This window comes from Mustela nivalis, assembly GCF_964662115.1.
Source record: "Mustela nivalis genome assembly, chromosome: 7".
Lineage (NCBI taxonomy): Eukaryota > Metazoa > Chordata > Mammalia > Carnivora > Mustelidae > Mustela > Mustela nivalis.
In genome coordinates this window covers 102,091,585-102,117,216 of record NC_139026.1, presented here as the reverse complement: position 1 = coordinate 102,117,216, position 25,632 = coordinate 102,091,585, and the positions used below count along the sequence as shown (strand labels likewise).

At 39.2% G+C, this 25,632-nt stretch overlaps 1 protein-coding gene across 2 annotated transcripts; it reads left to right on the top strand.

Moving 5' to 3' along the window:
- Positions 1-3,306: 3,306 nt before the first annotated feature.
- Positions 3,307-20,153, top strand: RXYLT1 (ribitol xylosyltransferase 1). 2 transcript variants are annotated; one of them, XM_082741009.1, is made up of 6 exons: positions 3,307-3,621; positions 4,448-4,603; positions 8,720-8,822; positions 12,782-13,096; positions 16,522-16,692; positions 19,719-20,153. In XM_082741009.1, exons 1-6 carry the CDS (start codon positions 3,453-3,455, stop codon positions 20,134-20,136), a joined length of 1,332 nt encoding a protein of 443 aa, XP_082597135.1. In that variant the 5' UTR covers positions 3,307-3,452; the 3' UTR covers positions 20,137-20,153. The 2 variants fall into 2 exon arrangements, with proteins under 2 accessions (XP_082597135.1, XP_082597136.1); XM_082741010.1 differs by lacking the exon at positions 8,720-8,822 and having other exon boundaries at positions 3,356-3,621.
- The last annotated feature ends 5,479 nt before the right edge of the window (positions 20,154-25,632 follow it).

The window sequence follows — 25,632 nt, the reverse complement described above, 5'->3', positions numbered from 1 at the left end:
CTTGATAACCAAGATGTTTTTCCATAAGTAAAGAATTTCGTGAGTTTCCTAAGTGAAGTATTTGCCCAGATAAACCATCTATTTCAGCTAAATAATATTTGCCATGAAGATTGAGCTCTTTGTTCAGATTACTTAGTTTGCAGGAATTAGCTAAAATAAACAGTGAATTTAGTTATTAATTTATGACCTTAGCCTCTTTGGCAAGAATTTACTACAAGAGAAAAGTCATGTTAGTGTAGATGGCCTGAGTTCTCAGTTCTGATACTTAAGCTATGTGGCTACAGATGGTCTCAATTTTCCCCGTAGATATACCTAGTGTTTTTTTAATACTAATAAGATCTAACCAGAAGGGGTGCCTGGGTGGCTCATTCAGTTAAGCATCTGCCTTCAGCTCAGGTCACGATCCTGGGGTCCTGGGATCAAGTCCCACATTGGGCTCCCTGCTCAACAGGGAGTCTGCTTCTCCCTCCGGTTCTGCCCCTTCCCCCCTGCTCTCATACACTGTCTGTCTCTCAAATAATTAAAATCCTAAAAATAAAAAAATAAAGAATTCAACTGGCAAATATTTACTAAACACCTAAAATATGCCAGAGCCTGTAGTAGGCACCAGTGATACTATGAAAAGTAAATCTGTAGAGTGATCCAAGGCTGGTGATGCATTATCATCTACAAACACATATTTAGCATCTATTAGCTTTCAGGTGATACACTAAAGATTAGTCACTGAAGACAAGGCACTCCTGCTACTCTAGTCTCCTCTAATCCTGCTAATAAACATTTCATTTTGACCTAAATTACTGAGTTGCCTTTAAATTTTACTGGGAAAAAAAAGACAAATCATCCACCTCTAAGAAAATGGCTATCTCATATTTTTCTTCTACATCAGTAGTAACAGTGGGTGCACCTGGCTGCTTAGTTGGTAAAGCAGGTGACTCTTAATCTCACCCCAAATTGGGTGTGGGGCCTATTTAAAAAAAAAAAAAAAAAAAAAAAAAGGCAGTAACACCATCCTTCCAGCTAGAAAATTACGAAGTTTTCTTTGATTCCTCACTATGGCTCAGAGCTGATACTTCCTCAGTACTGTGTCTTAACTGTTTGAAAACAGCAACACCTTCAAATTCAAATCATTGAGTTTATTTCTATTCAAAATGCTCTGTTTTCTTTTTAAAATATCACTCTAAATATTCTTTTTTTTTAAGATTTTATTTATTTATTTATTTGACAGAGAGAGAGATCACAAGTAGACAGAGAGGCAGGCAGAGAGAGAGAGAAGGAAGCAGACTCCCTGCTGAGCAGAGAGCCCAACATGGGACTCGATCCCAGGACCCTGAGATCATGACCTGAGCCAAAGGCAGCGGCTTAACCCACTGAGTCACCCAGGTACCCCACTCTAAAGATTCTTAATGACAGCAACAAAAGCCAAACCTGAAACAAAATGAAACAAAAAGCACATCATGTTTCTCTAGAGAAAAGACCAAAAATGAGAATCTGTAAGTAAAGGAATTTTCACCTCTTCACTTAGTGGCAGTTTTGAGTAAGAAAATAGCTTGGTTGGATATACATTATTATCCCATTGATTGTACTCAAAGTACTTTGGAAACTTCTTTGTTCTCCCTTTTTGTACTACCTTGTTTTATATGCTCAGCTGTGGTACAGAGTCATTCTTTGATAATATATTTAATTTAGAGGAACAAATGAACATTATTCAGAATCAAATTGGAAATTGTACCATTAAGATCTATGATTAAACTCAAGCAGTTTGTTATTAGGTTCTGACATTCTTAAGCAAAACAAAACAAACAAACGAAAAAAAATTTATATTAAAAAAAAAAGGATGTGATGAGGGGCCAGAACACAACTACGATAATGTCAGGAACACAAAACTGAGAACAGATGTAGGAATTTTAGTCAGATATCAAAAAAAGTATGAGCTGTTGGTCAAGTCACCTCACCCCGCTGGACCTAAATTTCCTCCCAGCCATAAAATTTTTCTCATCAAATTATCTACATGTCAAGATAGAAGACAGAGACCTGACCCCAAGAACATAAAATTCTGAAAAGGTAAGTTTTTTTCTAATGGAGAAGATGGAACCTTTATCTAGAAATGTTAAGAAGAAGACTGAATCAGTTTAGAGGGTTGAATCAGTCAAGTCACAGCCAGTGGAAGGCTCTGATGACCCACTCCACACTTGTGTTCTACAACTCTCTAGCTACCAAGACTTCCAAACAGGTTGAAGGACAAAGCAATACTCAGGGGTACCTGGCTGGCTCAGTCGGTAGATCATGTGACTCTTGATCTCAGGGTCATGAGTTGAACCCCATGTTGGGCAAAGATACTACTTAAAAAAAAATACTAAATGTAACTGACAAAAAATTGTAGCCCCCCCCCAAAAAAATTGTAGCCCAACATCACAAGGACTTGACAAAGAAAGTTTATTGACAGGATTCAATTTTACAGCCTTTATTTGACAAAAGACTACATGCCTGTGTGCACTCAAGTCTTATCAGTAATAAAACTTAATTTTCTCAAATACTGTAGTAAGATATACATAACAAAATTTGCTATTCTAACCATTTCTAAGTGTACCACTGAGTGGCATAAATTACAATGACAATGTTGTGCCACTGTTACCATTTAACTTCTTTTTTTAAAGATTTTATTCTTAAACAACCTCTACACCCAGCTATGGGGCTCAAACCCCCAACCTGGAGCCCATGTTCCACCAACTGAGCCAGCCAGGCACTCCACCACTTAGTTTTTTTAAATAGACATGTATATCATTTTAAATAGACATGTAAATAGACATGTATATCATCAAACATGTATATCATGTTTTAAATAGACATGTAATGTGGCAGTCCTCCTGGTAAGCCATGGGAACAAAAACTACAATGGGTCATGCCTTCACATGGACGTCATGGATCATGGTGGGTGGTAGTGTTTGGGTTTGTTGGTTTTTGGTTTTTTTGTTGTTTTTGTTTTTGTTTTTTAACGGCCAGATAACAGGTAAGCTTTTCTGTATACATGGGGAGGCGGACAGGGTTGAAAGAGGTCAGCGGTAAACTACAGAGGTCAAGGAGCAGAGCGCGGTTAAGATGATATCCCAACGTCCAGTTTAGAAGACCCCACGCCCACAGGCTACCACAGCCCGGGAAGAAGCCACGCCTAAGGCGGGGCGGGGCGGGGCGGGGCGGGGCGGGGCGAGGCGAAGCCCTAGGAGCGGCTTGGGAGGGGCCTGAGCTGGGCGGCGCGAGGGGCGAGGCGGAGGCGCCGGGGCAGCTCCGGGGCGGGGCTTGAAAGGAGGCGGGGTCATTTCTGGTTACTTCGCCCCCGCCCCCCAGCCCGCCCGGCCTGGGCCTGCACCTGAAGCCGCAGGGCCAAGGCCCCGAGCGCCGGCGTCTCCTCCGGCCCAGCGCCAGGGTGGTGGTGGCGGACGGGAAGCCGGAGTGGGATGCGGCTGACGCGGAAGCGGCTCTGCTCGTTTCTCATCGCCCTGTACTGCCTCTTCTCCCTCTACGCCGCCTACCACGTCTTCTTCGGGCGCCGCCGCCGGCCACCGGCCGCGTCTCTGCGTGGCCTAAGGAAGGGGGCGGCCGCGGCGCGGGAGAGGCGCGGCCGAGGTAGGACACTGGGCGGCAGCTGACCCGCCTCGCGGGTCCGGGGGTGCCCCCGGGCTCCAGGGTGCGCCTCGCCCCCTCCAGCTCTCGGTAGCCGGTCCTGGGCTCGGGCTCGGGCTCGGGCTCGGAGCGTGTGCGGCTGTCTCAGTCCTCGCCCGAATCTCACACGCCGGCCCCACTCCCCACCTTCAAAGCGGGCTGGCGCGCACTCTGTGAAACACGTCTTGAACCTGCAAGGCGTTGTCACGGAATGCCAGAGATTTCTGGGAAGGCCGCTGGGTTGAAGACCTCTATTTCCTCATTGAAACAAAGAGCCTTCTCTAATTTGGTCCTGATTTGGGAAGGCCTCGGTGCCTTACCTCCAGATGGTGGTCATCTGTCCTGTATTTTGACCTATGTCAGAATCAGAGTCAGACTTAGCTCTCCCTTTTTTTCAGAATTTTTCTCAATAAAACTGTTGGACACTTTCCATTCTGAAGTCACGTTTTTATGTATAGCTTCCGTATACACAATCTATAAAGAATAGCAAATGTTAAACTTATAACGATACCTATTATCCAGTTATTTTAGAAGGTCTCATTTGTGAGAGATAATTTTGTGTCTCCTATTAACATTTTAAGATCTTTCAGAATAAAGATTTAATAAAAATTAAATTCTGATTTCTTTTTTTTAATTGTATGTGTTTAATCAGTTCAAATTCAGTTGCTTTAGCTCTATGAAAAGCTGAAAATAGCACTCTCTGACACCTAATTTAAATGGCTTGAACTTATCTACAACTACAGCTCTACCTTACTGATAAACATTGTTTGTTACTCTTTTTACAACACAGAACAATCTAGTCTGGGAAGTGAAGAATGGAATCCTTGGGAAGGAGATGAAAAAAATGAGCAACAACAGAGATTTAAAACTAGCCTTCAGATATTAAATAAATCCACAAAAGGGAAAACCGACTTCCATGTACAAATCTGGGGGAAAGCTGCCATTGGTAAGTTAATGTATAGAGCTAAGACATGTAAAAAGAATCCTAAATGTACTTTATTAATATTAAATTCAATTCATTTTAATACATTATTTATTTCATTTGTTAATTAAAGCATCATGACACATTTTCTTACTTTTCATTGATATTTTCACTTCTGACTTCTGTTAGACAATATCTATATAAGTACACACACAAAAATCTGTTGTGGGTCTTGAGAAGATTACAGCTTTATGTGTAGATACAAAGTAGAATATAAGCATCATTATATAGAAATGCCTATGTCAACTGAATTTTTATGAATTTATGTATTTATTGGACATTTGACACACAAGTATAAGATGTGACCCCTCCCCTTGATGGCCAAACAAGTTTGGGAAACATTGAAATGAACAAAGTTAAACAAGGTTCTTTATTCCAGGCCATTCTAAGAGCCCTTAATATGCCACTGTTCATTATAAATATGTAAGGGGGATATAGGGTATAGTTAATTAAACTTGAATACCCATAAAAGCATTTTGCTCTGAGTATCATGAGATTCTAGAGTTCCAAGTTATATATTATGCTTAGAGAATGGGACCCTAAATGAGGGTTACAAGAGTCAGAAAGAATTTAGTGAATTAAAAAGGGGTTTGTTAGACGTTTAACCATGAGTTGAATTTATCTACAATAAGGGATAATGGTAGAAAGGACCAGATGAGAAGGAAGTAATCAGAGAATGATGCTTTGACCTTAGTGTTTCATAAATTCATTCATGCTTGCATCAAATATGCATCCTTGAAGACCACTACTGACCTCCAAATTTCAAGTATTTAGATCTAGGCTCTAATCATCAGGTTCTAGCAACGTTTTTCCTTACAAAATCTCTAATATTAATTACATCCTTTAAGTTCCTACTTCCCCATTCTAGTTTTTAATTAATTCTACATCTTAACAGGTTTTCATGTTTCCAGCCTTTTCGCTTTGCATTCAGTAAGCACAGTGACAGATGAGTTTTATCAAACACTGCTTTTCATCAGTCTATTTCCCAGGCACATGGAATTCCAATTCCATTCCTATTCAAAAAGGAGGGGAAAGGGGGCACCTGGGTGGTGTAGTCAATAAAGCATTAGACTCTTAGACTCCTGATTTCAGCTCAGGTCCTGATCTTAGGGTCGTGAGATCAAGCCCCATGTTGGGCCCTGTGCTCAGTGCAGAGTTCTCTCCACTTCTGCCCCTTGCCCTACTTGTACTCTCTCTGTCTCTTTCTTTCTCTCTTGCTCTCACTCCTGCTCTCAAATAAATAAATAAAATCTTAAAAAAAAAAAAAAAAAAAGGAGCGGGGAAGGTGGGAATGAAATCACTGGTCCACTCAATTCTAAATTACAGCCAGGCAAACTGTTAGGTTTCAAGGGCTGGGAATTATGGCTCAAAACTTTGCCTCTGGTCTTACAGCTCTACCTTTGCAGTCATCCTTTCTTTGTCATGAATGGTAGCATGTGCTTGCAGCTGGGTGGTTTTATCAGCCAGTATCCTGCTGGTAGGATTTAGGAATCAGTACCCTTCTTTCATTTCAACATCTCTCCATCTCCTTCATCCAAGCCAGCAGTGTTTCTGCTGATAAAACATTTTCAAGAAGCTTGTGGGTCTCCTATGTATGTCACAGGGATTAACTCTATTAAACAAGAACTCTTCCAGGTCTTTCCTGGAGAATCTCATCTCTGTTTCTGGCTTCTGCTGAGATAGCTGAGAAGACCCACAAATTACACACCTAATACCTATGTGACTGAATATTTTAACCTTCTTATCCTTTTGAGGCATTAGCAAAAAATATTCAGCTACATCCTTCACCTTCTTTCAGAAACATGCCTTCCTGACAGGGAATATCCTAGTTTTCCACCCTTTGCAATTCAACAAGCTGAGACTTTCCCAAATCATCAAGTCCTGGCTCCTTCTTGCTTAACAGTTCCTCCCTCAATCACTCTTTCCTCTTACATTTACTATAATTAGCAAGAAGAAGCCAGACCACAGCTTCAACACTACCTGGAAATCTCTTTAGCTAAATATCCAAGTTTATCACTTACACATTCTACTTTTCATACAACTTCTGGACATAATTCAGCTAAACATTCTGGTGCTATTATAAGCAGGATCCCCTTTTCTCTGGTTTCTAATAATATGTTCCTCATTTCCTTCTGAGCCCTCACCAGCAACACTTTTAACCTGCATATTTCTACTCACAGTCTGCTTAGATGTTTATAAAATCCAGTATGGGGTTTATTTCTATTGTGCTTTTTCTCTTCTGAGTTCTCACTAGTTGAGTCACTAGCACTCATACTTCTACCTATAACCTGTCTAAGACATTTTAAAATCATGCTCCTCAAAGTTCTTCTAGCCTGTCCCCATTGCCCAATTCCAAGGGCACTTGCAGATTTTAAAATATTTATTATAGTAGTATCTCATTTCCAGATACCATAATCTCTGGTTTCCTTTAGCTGCCATAATTCATTACCAAAACTTTAGTGAATTTAAACAATACAAATTTATTATCTTTTTAAAAATTAAGATGTAATTGACATATGACATTATATTAGTTTCAGGTATACAACATAATGATTTGAGATATTTGTATTTTGTGAAGTTATCAACATAACAAGTCTAATTAGTATCTTTCACCACACACACTTATACTTTTTTTTCTTGTGATGAGAACTTTTAAGATCTACTCTTAGCAACTTTCAAATATATAAAACAGTATTATTAACTATAGTCATCATAAACTTAAGTCTTACATTTTTGAAGGTAGAAGTCTATAATGTGTCCACAGGGCTGTATTCTTTTTAGAGGTTCTAGAGGAGGATCTCTTTCCTTGACTTTTGCAGCTTCTTGAGATCTGTTTCCTTGACTTCTGTGACATTGCTTGACTCCTGGCCCCGCTTCACTCCAACTTCTGTTTCCATCCTAATACCTCCTCCCCTCACTCTGACACCCTTACATCCTTGTAGGGACTCTTATGATTGCCTAGGGCCCATCCAGATAATCCAGGATAACCTCCCATCTCAGCATCCTTAATCACACATAGAAAATTTCTTTCAGGGGCGCCTAGGTGGCTCAGTCAGCTAAGAATCTGCTTTTGACTCGAGTTATAATCCCAGGGTCCTGGGATCGAGCCCCACATTGGGCTCCCTGCTCAGTTGGGAGCCTGCTACTTCCCCTACTTGTGCGCTCTCTCTCTCTCTCTCTCTCTCTGTGTCAAATGAATAAGTAAAATCTTTAAAAAAAAGTTTCTTTTGCCATATAGGATAATGTATTCATAGATTCTAGAGATTACATCTCTGGACATCTTGGGTGGACAGGGAAGCATTATTGGCCACCACACGTGGAAAGCTTTATCTGTTTGGCTAGGTGATTAAATAGTTATTTTTGTGGGTGTCCTTTAGTACTGGGGCATAATGAGACCAGAACAAAGCACTTCTGACAATGTAAGTAAAACAGGGCTCTCAGATTATTTCATTCTGCTTTCCTCTACTCTCAGAGCTTTCATTCCGGTGAAATGACAGTAAAATATCAGGAGACGCCTGAAGGAGATAGATGCGAAGGCTTTTGTCTGCAGAGAACATGATGCCGTGAGGGGTGTGTGTTTAAGTGAGGAGGAGTTACTATCTCCCTAATATATTCACTGTATGCATAGATACATGAGCTCCTCTAGTGGTGTTTGGCAAAAAATGGTGAATTCCCCTAGTTTATTGTAATACAGAAAACATTCTAATCATGTAGTAACTAACATTATAACACATGTTGGGATAAAATAGGTAGTAATAGGTTTCTCAGATTTAGAGTAAGAGAGGTTATTGTCTTTAATATAACCCGCATTCTGCCACATTTCACACTGACTTCTGAATTCTGTCATATATTAACCGCCATATTGATGGTTTTGAGCTATTGCTTGGCAGAACTGCCTGCCAGAGGACCAAAAAAGAATACAGTCTGTTTTCCTCGTCAAATTATATAAATTATTATAAATTATATAAATTATATAAATTTATAAATTATATAAATGAGCAGAACGTAAACTCATCACACACCATAGTAAACCAGACAGTAAATTGGCTTGTTCTTGTTGTTTTTTTTTTTAATTACCAGGTTTGTATCTCTGGGAGCATATTTTTGAAGGCTTACTTGATCCCACTGATGTGACTGCTCAGTGGAGAGAAGGAAATTCAGTTGTAGGAAGAACACGTTACAGGTATTAATTGTGCAACGTTAAGGTTTACGGTGTTTCTATACAATGTTTTATGTAAATATGAGAAGAAAAATAAGAGGAAAACTTATTTAGAGACAATATTTCCACTTCCACTTGTGAATAGAAAAATGAATCTCATGAATATATATTGTATTTACAGCTTACCTGAACATTTTACAAGATACTTCCTTTTTTTAATTTTGTCTGTTTCATTTTTATCAAAACATTTCTGATTATGGGAAAGTTCATGCTCCAAATTTTATAACATTTGATTGTTGATAAGCATTTAATATGCCATACCTTGAAGGAATATTATATAATCTTAAAAATATTTTCATTTTTCTTTTTCAGATGTTAGTCATGTTCACATACTTTATAATACTCAAGTGGTAGCAAAGTTATTGTTAAGACTTGTGAAAATTTTATAAAAATGCTTATATATGAATTCTTTCATGATTTGATGGTATATATTGCCATTTTAATGCAGTTACTCGGAAATTTTTTTTTTTAAGATTTTGTTTATTTATTTGAGTGAGAGAGCACAGAGGGAGAAGCAGACTCCCCACTGAGCAAAGAGCCTAATGCAGGACTCAATCCCAGGATTGAGCTGGGACCTGAGCTAAACAAAGCCAGACACTTAACCCACTGAGCCACCCAGGGTCCCCCAGAAATCTCCCTTTTTGTTTTTTTTTTTTTTTTCCTGATTCAGTAAAACCAATGTATCATTAAGACATCTTGAGTTTTTATTTTTAAAAAACTTTTACCTATGACTCCACATTTTCTAAAAATTTTTATGAAGGTAGAATTATGATTATTTTCTTAAGGAAAAAATGTAATTTTGCTCAATGAAAGAGTGCTATTTTCTATTATATTCTGCTTTCTTGTTGAAATAAAAATTATTTTAAATGCTTATTTCAGGGGCACCTGAGTGGCTCAGTGGCTTAAAGGCCTCTACCTTCAGTTCAGGTCATGATCTCAGGGTCCTGGGATCAAGCCCCACAGCATCTGGCTCTCTGCTCAGCAGGGAGCCTGCTTCCTCCTCTCTCTCTGCCTGCTTCTCTGCCTACTTGTGATCTCCGTCTGTCAAATAAATAAACAAAATTATTTCATGTAACAATTGTGTTACTAGGGGGAAAAATGTCAACTAAAGATTCAGGTTTCTATTAGGATTCCAGTTATTTCCCACAGAAATCAAAAAGAAAAGCTATGGTTAATCTCAATTTCGTTTGAAGTTTCTCTGCTCCTTTAATTTTTGTTTACTTTTTACACACGTGGAAAGCAATTTTATTTCATGTATCTTTTCAAAGTAATTTTTCTTGAAAAGTAAACAGGTTTTTATATTTTTTTATATTTTTTAAGATTTTATTTATTTAAGTAACATCTATCCCATCATGGGGCTCAAGGTCAAGAGTCACACTCTTCTCCAACTGAGCCAAAATGGGTGAATTTTATGAAATGTAAATTAAAACTTACTCTGTCATGATCTTTAGAAATAAGTTCAACTTTTTTTTCAACTTTTTCTTAAAACAGCAGATGCTAATTGAAATACCATAATTGAGCTCTGATAATAATAAATTAAATAATGTGGCATCTAGCTTTTGTTTTATCAAATGGATGGACAGTTAGTTTCATATCTTGTGATAATTCCTGCGTATGGACATTACAGGACTCAGAAGGCAGTCTTTTAAAGATAAGCAAAGGCCATGATGAGCGAAGTAAGATTCCTCCTAAGAAATTAAAAATGAAGTTGCCCTATGAAATTAAACTGTAAATCAATATACGATAGATATGAGTAGAAATAGGCAAAGTTCCTTCAGGAGACAGAATGAAGCGCAGGCTTGCTTGTAACCTAACTGAACATATTAATATAAAGAATGTATCGATAAGGTTTCTGAGAAGGTACATGAAGGAGAGATAATATTCAGTTCTGGAAACAGAAAGGAGAAGGGAAGGTAGGGAGATGTTGCAGTACCTATTTAAGTAATAGTAAAAGTAATAAAACGAATAACAGCAGCAAGACTCCTATAGTGATTCCTTTGTGCCAGGTTCTGTTCTAAGCACTGTACATCTGTTAATGCATTTAGTTTTCAAAATAATCCTGCTAGGGGGTCTGGCTAGCTAAGTTGGTAGAGCATGTGACTCTTGATCTCAGGATTGTGAGTTTGAGCGCCATGTCAGGTGTAAAGATTACTTAAAAATAAATAAAATTCTGGCAGTGCCACTGCTGCAGGGTCACAGTCACTCACACACTCCATGAAGACATGGCAAAAATGTCCAGCCCTACCTAGTGCATCAAATCTCTGATTGCTGGAAAGGGGGTAACAACTGCACGGTCTCCAAGACAGAGTTCCTAACATTTATGAATACAGAACTGGCTGCCTTCACAAAGAACTGGAAGGACTCTGGTGTCCTTGACCACATGATGAAGAAAATGGATGATAGGCAGCTAGATTTCCGGAATTTCTGCTGCTTTGATGGCCTGGTCATAGCTTTCCATGATTCCTTTACAAGGAAGTAAAGGGCCTAAGGGCCTCTTGGGCCTGCCCTCCAGACCACCCCCTTTCCTTCAAAGCAGCCTCCCAATCATCACCTCCTCCTCACATCCTATTTGGTCCCTGAACCCAGAGCATCCACTGCCCTTTGCAGGCCAGTCCTGCTGGTAGTTAATAAAGAGATAGTGTTGTTTAAAGTAAAACAGAGTTTTTATTACATCTTTCCTTTTTTAAGATAGGTTTATAATTTAAAAGACTAATAAGTGGTTATTATAGTAACTTGAAAAGTCAGAAGACATTTTCATCACTCATAATTCCACTGTGCCCAGAATTCTAAAAACAAGGTTAGACAGCATTTCGTTATGTCTACTTCTGGTCTTTTTTCTATGTCTAGCATTATGTCATTAAAATTGTACTATAGATGCAATATTGTTTCTTGCTTTTTCACAGAGAATAATAGAACATATTCTCATTTACCCATGATGAAGAACCAACTAATTCTAGCTCTCTGTCATATTTCCTTTAGACATTTAACTTTCCTCTTTTTTTTTTTAAGATTTTATTTATTTATTTGACAGATAGAGATCACAAGTAGGCAGAGAGGCAAGCAGAGAGAGGGGGTAGGGAAAGCAAGGCTCTGCGCTGAGCAGAGAGCCTGATAATGGGGCTTGGTCCCAGGACCGTGAGATGACCTGAGCCGAAGGCAGAGGCTTAACCCACTGAGCCACCCAGGCACCCCAACATTTAACTTTCCTCTTAAAAGAATTAAATATTCCCAGTAATAGGGAAGCTTTCTTTGTACTATTCTCAAGTTCCTTTTCTCTTGCTCCTCCTCAAAGGCAACCCCTGTAATGATTCTGGTGTGTATGTGTATCCTCCCATTCATATTTTTATATTTATACTTATACTAGATTTAAGCACAATTTTTTATATTGTACTTTCAAATATACATAGAATTATCATATTTTTTGAGACTTAACCTCTGTGGATGTTTATAATGCCACCCTCCGTCTCTCACTTAACCTCCCTTTCTCACCTCCAATTCATCACTTACCCTTCCTTCAGATAAAGAGTGAAACAGTAACTCCCACATAAAAGAGGTGGGAACTACTGACTTAAACTATACAGAGGAGAAACTATACAGAGTTTCACACAATTCAGCTTTGAATAGTTTACCAGGTCAAACTCTGGCCAGCACGCATTTTGAATATGGTTAAAGTAACAAAGCTACCACATTTCTGATTATCATATGCAGTTGATCTTACTACAACCAAAGCTTCCCATTGATTTACATCCATGCTCTATCATTCAAACCTGTTCAGGAAAACTTGCATTATAGAAATTATGTTCCTAGAAAGAATACAGATTACATCTCACTGTAGATTTTATGTAAAATCTTTAAAAAAATTCTGATATCAAATACCTTTGTTCTTTGTCTCATGCTCTTGTTTTGTTGTATTGTTTTAACAGCTTCATCACTGGCCCAGCTGTAGTCCCAGGGTACTTTCCCATAGATGTGAATAACGTGGTACTGATTCTAAATGGGAGAGAAAAGGCTAAGATTTTTTATGCCACCCAGTGGCTACTTTATGCACAAAATTTGGTGCAAACTAAAAAACTCCAGCATCTTGCCGTTGTGTTGCTTGGAAATGAACATTGTAATAATGAATGGATAAACCAGTTCCTCAAAAGAAATGGAGGCTTTGTGGAGCTGCTTTTCATAATATATGACAGCCCCTGGGTTGATGATGTGGATATCTTTCAGTGGCCTTTAGGAGTGGCAACGTAAGTACAAAATACTATTAGGTACTTATAGATTCTTTAAGACCTGAATTTCTGAATCAGGAATATTGAACTTTAAGTTTGTAATAAACATAGTTCTGGGATCATCTGGGAGGCCACGTACAATCTTTTCCATGGAAAAAGTCTGGTTTGGTCTCATGCTACAATAATAATAATGATATTTTTAGAATACTTTAGGCTTTGTTGGTTGGTTTTATAGAGAGTGAGTGGGGAAGAAGGGCAGAGGGAAATGGAGAAGAAGAATCTTTTTTTTTTTTTTAAAAGATTGTGTTTATTTGAGAGAGAGAAAATGAGAGGAGAGAGGTCAGCGGGAAAAGCAGACTCCCTGCAGAGCAGGGAGCCCGATGTAGGACTCGATCCTGGAACTCCAGGATCATGACCTGAGCCGAAGGCAAGTTGCTTAACCAACTGAGCCACCCAGGCACCCGAGAAAGAGAATCTTAAACAGTTTCCATGGCCAGGGCTCAATCTCACAACCCTGAGATCATGACTTGAGCCAAAATCAGGAGTCAGACGCTTAACCAACTGAACCACCCAGGCGCCCCCAGAGTATTTTAGCATTTTATAAGGAGAGCAGATAAGTTAGCTTTTTGTATTTTAAATCTCCAAGGCATAGGATGAATTTCAAGTTTATCAGTAGTGATAAAGAGATGGCTAAAAGAGAATGACAGAGAGGCACACATTCTTAAAACAACTATACAATCTATATAATTCATAGTAAAAACAAACAAAAAGATCTTACTTGAATATTAAGGGGTGCCTGGGTGGCTCAGGTGGTTAAGCATCTGTCTTCGGCTCAGTTTATGATGCCAGGGTCCTGGGGATTGAGCCCTGCATCGGGCTCCCTGTTCATTGGGGGGTCTGTTTTTCCCTCTGCCTTCTGCTCCCCCTGCTTGTGCTCTCTCTCTCTCGGTCTTTCTCTCTGACAAATAAATAAAATATTTTTTTAAATTTAGAAAAGCAGTATTAAGTCAGAAGGATTCCATACCCCTGGATTTGGGAAGATCATAATATGCTCAGAACTGCCACTGAAACTTGTTGAACTTGCACAAATCTTTTCTTTAATAAGAGGGGTTAAGTAGGGCGCCTGGGTGGCTCAGTGGTTAAGCCGCTGCCTTCGGCTCAGGTCATGATCTCAGGGTCCTGGGATCGAGTCCCGCATCGGGCTCTCTGCTCAGCAGGGAGCCTGCTTCCTCCTCTCTCTCTCTCTCTGCCTGCCTCTCTGCCTACTTGTGATTTCTCTCTGTTAAATAAATAAATAAAATCTTAAAAAAAAAAAAAAGAGGGGTTAAGTAATAACAAAGGCTTTTAAATATGTCTGTACCATCTTTCTATAAAATTGAAGCTTATTTTTTATCTTTCTGTTAATGAAGTGTGTTTAGTTGACTTTAAGAGAAGTTAAACTTATGTCCAGCACTAATATATAAACCCCAGGGTTCTGTCTCTTGTTCACTGTATTGGCAGAGTCTAAAACCAAGCCTGCACAGAGTAGACAATGAATACTTGTCAAATGGATGAATTACAAGAAATTTCATTAACATGCTCTCTGAATCAGATATTCCTTATTCACTCAGCACTTGTTACCAGATGGGACCTTAAACTATTGCTTAGTTGGTACACAAATATCACCAGAGAAGTGTATTAACAAGACATATTTGAGGGCCCACCCTACAGTACTCCAATCTAGTAGGTTTTTGGTAGTATCAGACAAAATTTTTTTATATTAGGTATAGCAAGATACAAGACTCTGAAAATTCCATCCCTTGAGTAGAGCTCATACTCATAAAATGCTCTGAAACAAAATTACTCTTTCACAGTAACTCTATGTAGCCTATTCATACAATTTCCATACATTGGATGAAAACCCTTTGTAATTCTGTTATTGTTGGACTAGACCAATACCCTTTTTATGGATCTGGTGGTTTTCAACCAGAAGCAGTTTTGCTGCCCAGGAAACATTTGACAATGTCTGGAGATAATTTTTGGTTGTTACAAGTGGAAGGGGGAGGCAACAATAGCATCTGGGATGCTGCTAAATGGCCTACATGGCAGATAACAGCCTCCACAACAAAAAATGAACTAGTCCAAAATGCCAATAACGCAAAGGTTGAAAGAACCTGTTATTGAATATTATATAAAGCTTCACCCTTATAGGAAGGTTGTATCTTAGGCACACAGTTAGGTCTCTAATATTTCCAAATGCCCATAAGAATAGGTCAATTGCAAAAGGCCTCTTTGATATGCCATGAGAGGTTTAAAAATATTTTTTGTTATTTTTTTAAAAGGTAAGTTGTTTTTTTTTTTTTAAAGATTTACTTACTCATTTGAGAGAGAGAGACTGTGTGGGGAAGGGGCAGAGGGAAAAGGAGAGAGAGAGTCTTAAGCTGACTCCACGCTGAGTGCAGAGCCCAACTCAGGGCCCTATCTCAAAACCCCGAGATCATGTCCTGAGCTAAAACCAAGAGTCAGAGACTTAACTGACTGTGCCACCCAGGCACCCCAATTTTTTTTAATCTACTTGAGGGGTACCTGGATAACTCAGTTGGTTGGCCATCCAGCTCTTGATTTCAGCTCAAGTCATGGTCTCAGAGTCCTGGGATTCAGCCCTGCGTTGGACTTCTGTGCGGTTGGCACGAATCTGCTTGGGATTCTCTCTCTCCCTCTCTCTCTGCTCCCTCCCTTCCCTGCATGCATGCATCTCCCCCAATAAGTAAATAAATTAAAGAATAAAATCTTTTTTAAAAATCATCCTATAAGGGCGCCTGGGTGGCTCGGTTGATTGAGCAATGGCTTTCAGCTCAGGTCATGATCCTGGAGTCCCTGGATCGAGTCCCCCATCGGGCTCCCAGCTCCATGGGGAGTCTGCTTTTCCCTCTGACCTTCTCAGCTCTCATGTTCTCTCTCTCTCTCTCTCTCAGAAGAATATATAAAATCTCAAAAAAAAAAAAAATCAGCCTGTAAGAGCTCTTTTAAAAATCTACTTTAAAAGCCTTTGGGAAATTGGAGCTCTCTGCTATAGAAATGTGTATTCTATAATCTTTCCATCATTAAAACATTCATTAAATCATCATCATTATGAATGTGGATTATTTATAATTTGAAGGTCTTGAATTTAACCTTCCTTATAACTACAAGTTATGGAAGTTGAAGAGTGTTAAAAAAACATTTCAGACACTTAATCTCTATGGCAGTTTTGTAAAAGATGTCAATGTGAGGTTATTTTTTTAAATTAGTGGATTCAGGGACTTTTTTAAAGTAAGTGTGGAAAATTATAGTTTGAGGTTTAGAAAATCATACTTGAAATCCCTCCTCTCTGCATCATCATGCTACCTAAGTTGTTAGGTTATACGATAATTTGCCAATCCTACTGTCATATACTATTAAATCATATGTACTTATTTTTGTAGATACAGGAATTTTCCTCTGGTGGAGCCAAGTTGGTCAATGCTGCATAATGAAAGGCCCTACTTATGTAATTTCTTAGGAACCGTTTATGAAAATTCATCCAGACAAGAACTGATGAACATTTTGAAACAAGATGGGAATGATAAGCTTTGTTGGGTTTCAGCAAGAGAACAGTAAGTTCTATGTTTACTTGATTCACCCATTTTGTTCTCCAGTCCATGAGTTGCTTTATGCAGCAGCACAGGTCTCCAAAGAGACATTGTTAGCTTCATTAATACCAGTCTTCCTGCAGAAGATATATCAGTAAATAAGGCTCTGTAGAAACTGGGTTGTATGCATTTAAAATTGGGACAGTCTCCTATAGCTATAGTCCATCCTTTAGAGGAATGCTAGTAACTATCCTATGCAAATGTCAGTTGTTCAAGATTCCCCCAATATTTGTTAGTTAGACCTGACACATAAGTGATTATGAATGCCAGTAAGACCTTGGGTTCATCCCTGAGATGTTTGGCAGACCAGTTTCAGTGTTCCAAGAGTGGCATGAAGTACTCCTTAGAGAACTGACAGCACCCCGAGGACAGAACAGGACACACTATTCTCTGAATCCCCAGATCTAACATAGGACCTTACACAAAATAGGCCTAAGATAAGTGGGGAGTGGATGGTTGGATGGATGGATGAATTTAACTTTCTTCCATCTTTTGCATGGTAATCATGAAAACAGTTCATGGAGTAAAGGAGAAATTTTGGAATTATTCCTTTTGTTTTTAAATAAACAAATGTAGTTTCATGTGTAGAGTCATCAGAGAAGAAATGCCTTAAAAATGTCCCTCCAGATCTAGAAATATATTAATTGTAGCAGATACTCTCTTTTTGAAGTCATAACTGCCAACTCAAACAACAGAGTTAGAGTTAGTGTAACCATACTGTATCCATTCAGTCACCAGCTGTTTTTCAAGCAACTGCTATATGCCTGAAACTCTCTCAGCCCTGAAGGATACAGCAGGGAACAAAACAGTCAAAATTCTATGCCCTCCTAAAACTGAAATGTTTGTTGGAGGAGACAAGCCAGTAAAATATATTGTGTGTCAGAAGAAGATAGATGCCATGTAAAAACAGCTGAGCAGAGGAGGGATGTAGAGAGGACTAGGCATCAGGAGTGGAGCATCTGCTGTTTTAGAATGGCTGAGGAAAGCTCCAGTATGAAGCACAGGCCGGAAGAAGCTGCAGGAGTGAACTCCATTTCTATTTAGGAGAAGGGTAGTCCAGGCAGAGGGAAAGCAAATGTGAAGAGCCACAGGACAGTATACCAGGAAAGGGATGAATGAGGGCAGTATAAAGTATCAAAGTATTGTAGAAATAGAATTATTCTTGTAATTCCTCTTATAGCATTGAGCCTGGAGGTCGAGTGGGTGTCCTCCTTGCTTCTTTCGCATTGCTACTTTCAGACCCTTCTCCTTTTTTCCTTCCTAAAACCTCCCATTTTGAATATCATATCAGCAAACAACCATCCAACAAAACCATCCATTGTTCTTCCTCTTTGAAGTCATTTACTGACCCGGGGGTTTATCTCTTTCGCTCTGTGAAAAGTTTAGTTCTGGCATACTCTCACTCTCTCCCACGTTACTCCAACCTAATTCTTGGTGATTCCCAATCTACGTAGATGGTCCTTCTTTCACCTTTGTCTTATAGTCCTTTACCCCCGTCTTCCAATGATCTGGTCCAGCAGTTGGCCTTGGCCACTCAGTGTCATGCTCATTTCTTAGACTTTATCATTACACACACTCCATCTTCTCTGTGATCTCAGGTTCCAGCATCTCTCTCTGTAACCACCATTTTCTATCATTCCAGCTCACTCACTGTAAATATCTGACTCCAACAGGTTAGCTGGGATTTATAATCCATTGTTCTTACTACCTTTTCATTGGCCTTTGCTCACCTCATCTTTACTTTCTTTTTCTCCCCACTTAAATGTCATAGTCAACTATGACTGATACACATAGTTCCTAATTCCCTAATGGAGCAAACCCTAACTCTAGTTAAATCCAGCTCTCTTAACCTGCACCATACCTGCACCGTGCAGACACACACACACACACACACACACACACACAGAATCATGCCAATAGACCTTGCTTTAAATACACAATCTTGACTCTCAAGTGCCCAGCAATCAGGTGTTTCCCTTATCCATATATTTTCCCCTCTCCTACAAGACTGTTTTATACCTTCTTCTCTTCTCTCCTTTGACCCTTTTGCTTATTTCATGGAGACAATAGGAACAGTCGGGAGAGAATGTGAAGCTTTCTAGAGGTCTCTCAACCTCTTCCCTTGCTCCTGTACAGTCTATTCTCAACACAAAGGCCAGATTAATTCTGATAAAATGTGGATCAGGTCAGTCACCCTGTGAACACAGCCTTCCACGATGGAATGCTCTGACTTTATCCTCCATCCCTCTCCCCCTCAGTTACCTTGCTTCAACCAGCCTGGCTCTTCCTTGTTCTTCCTTGACCTTGACCTTGACCTTGACCTTGCCAAGCACACACTGTACTTACACTTCACTCAGTTCTCCCCTGAAATGTCTGCATGTTTTGCTGCCTCACATCCACTGTATGCTCAGATGCTCCTGCATTGAGACGTTCCCCTCTTACCTCTTTAAAACCGCGACTACTAGTTCAGAAACCCCCTCCTCACTTCTCTGCTTTGTTTTTCTTCATAATATTTAAACCTAAATAACATACTGACTGGTTTGCTATCCATCCCCATCACTGGCACTAGAATGTAAGCTCTGTAAGAACAAAATGTTGGAGGGTGGGTTAGAAAAAGAAGACCTGGCCCTCAGAAGACATTTAGCTGGCTCAGTTGGCAGAGCATGAGACTCTTGAATTTGGGGTTGTGAGTTCAAACCCCACACTGGGTGTAGGGATTACTTAAAAATAAGATCTTAAAAAATATATATATATTGGCTAGATTAACGTTCGTTCAGAAATGTCATGGTGACTATTAGATTTAAACATATGCCACTGTAAACTTCTCAAACTCTTAAATATTTTCAAGAAATCTATTTGGGCAAGATTTTATTTCTTTCTTCTGCCTGTCATCTCTGTAATGTGTCCACCATTACCTGTAGCTGACATTTTCCCTCACAAAAACATGCTTAGTAAAGTGAAAATGACAGTTGTTTTTCTGATTTTTTTAGGTGGCAGCCTCAGGAAACAAATGAAAGCCTTAAGAATTATCAAGATGCTTTGCTTCAGAGTGATCTCACATTGTGCCCGGTAGGAGTAAACACAGAATGTTATAGAATATATGAGGCTTGCTCCTATGGCTCTGTTCCTGTGGTAGAAGATATAATGACAGCTGGCAGCTGTGGAAATACATCTGTTTACCATAATGCTCCTCTGCAGTTACTCAAGTCCATGGATGCTCCCTTTATCTTTATTAAGAACTGGAATGAACTTCCTGCTGTTTTAGAAAAAGAGAAAACTCTCATTTTGCAAGAAAAGGTTCAAAGAAGAAAAATGTTACTTCACTGGTATCAGAACTTCAAAAGAGAGCTAAAAAGGAAATTTACTAATATTTTAGAAAGCTCATTTTTAATGAATAATAAAGGGTAGCTCAAATCTTGAGCTAAGATTTGCTTTTTAAAGTCATTTCTAATACGTGTGTATGTGTGTGTGTGTGTGTGTGTGTGTGTGTATAAATGTTCTTTGAGGTACCCTCGTAGACCCTAGATTATGAATGTAGTGTTAACTAAGTGCTCTGTTGTTGGGTCACTCCTGAAAATGAAGTTAAAATGTTACTCAAACTCACTTTTACTAAGTCAGATAATTTAACATTTATCAACTCTTCTGAGCCATTCATATCCACTCTAGGGAAGCGCAGTGTTCTGTGATGGAAAGATAGATTTAGAGTCAGATAGAACCTGGGTTGAAATCTTGCCTCTACACCTACTACCTGAGCAAGCCATCAAAGTGTCCTGAGTCTTGGTTCCCTTCAATGTGAAATGAAGACAGTGGTACCTCGTAGGTTAAGTTTTAAATATGAAATGAAATAATATATAAAGTATTCAATATATATAGTAAATGCTAAATAAATACTAATTTCTAATTCATTTTTCACTCCCTACTAGTTGATAAGATTAAATTTAAATATTTTAATACATGTTCAATTACATAATTTGGAAATGATCATATACCGTGTCAAGAATGTATGTGGATAAATCTTACAGAGTTAGACCTTTAGATCACTCAACTTTTCTTGGAGTAGGTGCCTGGATATACAATTTTGTCATAATTCATACATAATGGCCCTAGGTATTCAACAAGTCTAAATTGCCCCTATGCTTTCTTAGACTTAGAATTCCTACAGAGGTGTCCACACCTTCAGGTCTGGCAGCCTGGATAAGAAGGACATTACCTCTGCATTATATTGGAACATCATGGTGCCGGCACAACACTATCTGATTCTGATGAAACTACCAACCTACAACCCCTGCTAAAGCCCTGCACTCAGGGAGCCATAGTGTATCACCTGGTCTCCCCTTTTCCCACACGTCAGGTGATAGCTAACAGCACATTATTCAAGGACACTCTGTTGATAGGCTTCCTGATGATCCTGAACATTAGTACCCAAAAGTAATATTAACAACAATAACAATAACAACAACTAAGGCAAATAGCTAGTTCAAGGCTTATTGAACTAGGAAACACTAAGAACCTGACAGTGAACTGGAGGAGCAGAAACTGAAAGGCTGTGATGGAATAGGAGCCATAACCTGGTATTGGGACAACAAAGAAATGCTCAGGACAAGCTCAAGGAGAGAGAAATCTGAACCCAGGGCATTGTGGTGGTTCTTAATGGGTTTCTAGCTCCCGCTCCCATGAATTTTGAGATTGCTTTTTCATTTCATCTTTGTGATCCTCAGAATTACCTCCTTGCCCGTGGTTTCTTGAGCTGACTTCCAAACCCAAACAGCCTACCCAGAACAAGGACCATATGTTTCATCTCTTGGAGTCCACATTTGCCTTTCTTTTGAATAAGAGTAGATGATAGATTTGACGTTATAACATGATCCTCCTTTGACTCAGTTAATGAAGTCTTTGTATTATGTTTTACCAACAAAATGACACCATCTTTCTTTCTGTGGTACTTAGTGCTTCCCATAATCCTTGCGAAGAATGCTTTCTGCATCAATATATTTGTTGCTAGGCAGGCCTTTGGAATGGCAAGACCACGGGGCAACAGACAAGTGAATTATATCAAAAGAAATTTTTCAGAGGCACCTGGGTGGCTCAATCATTGGAGTGTCCAAACTTCATCTCATGGTCTTGGATCATGGGATCAAGCCCCATGTCAGGCTCTGTGTTCAGTATGGAGTTTACTGGAGATTGTCCCCCTCTCCATCTCCCTCCCCTTCCACTTCTCCCTCTGTTGGCCCTTTCTTTCCCTCCCTCAAATAAATAAATAAATAAATAAAATCTTAATTAAAAAAAAAATCTTAAAAAAAAAAGAAAGAAAGAAAGAAAGAAATTTTCCAGTGTTTTCCAACATCCTTCCCTATTCTATGGAGTTTGTGGCTTACTTTTTAAGAGGCAACTCCAAGCCATCAGTTGTCTCTAGTATTAGTTGGGAATCTGCCTATAAGGTTCTGATGGTTTGCATTACAAAATTGAAGTCCCTAAAGCTTAATACTCCAGAACCTATCAAGATCTGAATGAAAAGTTTTACTAAACCAGAAATACAGGCTGAGGCCAATGCTGGAATGGAACTACATTATTTCAGATTGTTTTTCTGTCAATAACAGAGAATTTTCCACCTCAGGGGTGTCGGAGGCAGGCCCCTGGCCAGGGCGGCCTCCGCCATTAAAAGATGGTGCCTGGCTAGTTGCCAGGTTAGGATTGCCTCCTGACACTAAGCGGAATGCCCAAAGAGGAAGTAAACAGCATTGGTTGCTAGCGAAGTTGTTCGTTTAGGTGCACAGCCTGATTCGCTCCCTCCTGTACCCTGCTTGCTGATTGGTCATGTAAACGTATATAAGTGTGTAGACTTCCGGAAATAAAGAGAGAGAAGATACATCTGAACTGGGGCTTCTTGTCGTCCTTGTGGGTCGAGGGCGATAAGGGGGTAACCAGGCAGCAGACTACATTCAAACATTAAATATTTTGTAACATACCATACAGGAATTTACTTAAATATTAGGAATTAAAAAAGAAAAAAGTTCTGTCCTCAAGGGCTCACAGCCTGATGGAAGAGAAAATTACATAGATATTACAGAATATTCATGCTAAGAATTCCAGTAGACATATTTACAAAGAATTAACAGAATTCAGATAAAGACTTGTCTGTCCAGGGGTAAAGCATTCAAACTTGTCTTGAGCGGAATTTAAAGGACAAATACAGGGGTTCCTGGGTGGCTCAATCAGTTAAGTGTCTGCCTTTGGCTCAGGTCATGATCCTGGAGTCCTGGGATGGAGGACTCCCACTCAGTGGGAAGCCTATTTCTCCCTCTGCATCTCCCTCTGCTGCTACCCCTGCTTGTGCTCTCTCACATTCTCTCTCTGTCTCTCTCTTTTTCTCAAATAAATACATAAATAAAATCTTTTTTAAAAGTAAAAGATAAGGGGTGCCTGGGTGGCTCAGTGGGTTAAGCCGCTGCCTTCAGCTCAGGTCATGATCTCAGGGCCCTGGGATCGAGTCCCGCATCGGGCTCTCTGCTCAGCAGGGAGCCTGCTTCCCTCTCTCTCTCTGCCTGCCTATCCATCTACTTGTGATTTCTCTCTGTCAAATAAATACATTAAAAAATCTTAAAAAAAAAAAAGTGAAAGATAAATAGATTTGGTGGCATCTCAGCACAGTGAAAGGACATTGGGGCAGCATTTTTCTTCTAAGATCAGCTGAAACTGAGACATTCCTGGTACATTGGTTGAGGAAACAGGCTTCTGGGATGGTTATAAGCTACTCAAGTTAACTGCCACTGGGTCTATGGAACCACCCAACAGTGTAGACAAAGGGTTTCCATCATCTCCATCCATTAAGTGAGCTCATCACAGAGGGAACCACTGAAAACTGGCTCACTGGGATATTAGTTCTCAGAAGGAATTGGAGTCCCACTTGCTGCAAGTTGTCTGGCTTCTCACATGTGGTCTTCCGTGTGTCACTGGTCCTAAAGTGACTCTTTCAGTTCCTTTTAGATGCCTTTCATGCACCTTAAACTACACAACTAAAACTGTATTCATTGTTTTCCTCTTCCAAAACACCCCTACACGTAACTCTTTTCTCTCAAACCTTAATCTCAGTAAATGGTGTCATTAACCATGCTGTTTCTCAAGCTAGAATCTGTAAATTCCTATTTATTCCTCCCCATTCTTCCAGAAAATTACCAAGTTCTGTACTTCTGCTGCTCTTCAAACTTATATTTGGCTTAGGCAAAATTTTTAAATAAAATAACTTTTTTTTCAGGTAGCAAATTTCTGCTGCAGAAATAATATGATGTTACTGTGACTAATTCCAAATTTAGGAAATTATAAACTATAACATAGTAAACCTTATATATATAATATATTATTTAATCAATAAAAGAATTTGAAAGCTGTATCTGGCAAGGAGAACTTCTGAAATATGAAGTTTAATATGGCATCAATAATTTTTTAAGATTATTTATTTATTTATTTGACAGAGAGAGATCACAAGTAGGCAGAGAGGCAGGAGGAGAGAGAAAGAGGGAAGCAGGCTCCCCGCTGAGCAGAGAGCCTGATGCGGGACTCTATCTCAGGACCCTGGGATCCTAACCTGAGCTGAAGGAAGAGGCTTTAACCCACTGAGCCACCCAGGTGCCCCCGGCATCAATAATTTTTAATATAGACCTTATCATAAGAAAAAGATTTTGCAACTATGTATGGATATGGACGTTGACTTATTGTGGTGATCATTTCCTAATATATACAAATATTGAATCATTTATGTTGTACACCTAAATGTAAAGTTATATGTCAATTATACCTCAATAAAAATAACAATTTATTATATAGATCATCCATAAATATACAATTAATTAAATGTATAATGAGAATTAGTTTTCACAAATATCACCAATTATTGGTATTTGGTCATTAGTTACATTTGTTTCTAAGAAATGTAGTAGAAATATAGTAGTTAAAATAGTATATTAAAGACCTTAGTTACTTTACTAACCCAATTCAACAAAAATGTATCTTTGAGTTTTATATACTCTAGCTGGGTTGTTTTCTGTAGCATAAATACAGAATATTATCGCCCTCGCCCTGCAAGGACGACAAGACGCCCTGGTTCGGATGCATCTTCTCCCTCTTCTCTCTCTCTCTCTTTCTCCCTCTTTATTTCCACAAGTCTACACACTTATATACACTTACATGACCAATCAGCGAGCAGGGTACAGGAGGGAGCGAATCAGGCTGTGCACCTAAACGAACAACTTCGCTAGCAACCAATGCTGTTTACTTCCTCTTTGGGCGTTCCGCTTAGTCTCAGGAGGCAATCCTAACCTGGCAACTAGCCAGGCGCCATCTTTTAATGGCGGAGGTCGCCCTGACCAGGGGCATGCCTCCGACAGAATATATTTTTTAAAGTTATCAGTAGAAAGGAAAGTGTGTTCTTTCTTTTAATTTGTAATCTCAGTTGCTAGGCGTCCTACATTTATACCAGAAGCCAAGCTGCTTGCCCACATCAGGATGTACTTCTTTTGAAATCATCTTATTGCAATGATTCTTATGTGTCCTCTTTTAAAGCTAAAGTAAGGAGTTTCAAAAAGGAGTAAATTATGTCCGTGAATATGTTTGACAGTTTGATACGTGAGTGAGTTTGACAAAACTAAAACCCTTAACTGCTGAGTACCTACTGTGCTGCGAAGCAGTGGACCACAGAGTCTGTGAATTAATCTCCAGCAGCCTTTATATTTTGCCAAGTCTGTCATGCTAAAAAATAAAGCTGCAAATTAAGTACTTAGAAATACTTTGAGACTTTGCTGGCTTTGTCTTTGAGAGTTTCCTAGAGTTCACACTTGTCTCTTTCATAATAATAACAGTGACTGTAAGTTTTAGTTTATCGATCCAAATGTAGAAGCTAGATTCTCAGCC

Coding starts and splice junctions, on each gene's coding strand:
- RXYLT1 (XM_082741009.1), top strand. CDS start 3,453: ATGCGGCTGACGCGGAAGCGGCTCTGCTCGTTTCTCATCGCCCTGTAC. Junction 3,622..4,447: donor GCGGGAGAGGCGCGGCCGAG/GTAGGACACTGG, acceptor TTTACAACACAG/AACAATCTAGTCTGGGAAGT. Junction 16,693..19,718: donor TGGGTTTCAGCAAGAGAACA/GTAAGTTCTATG, acceptor TGATTTTTTTAG/GTGGCAGCCTCAGGAAACAA.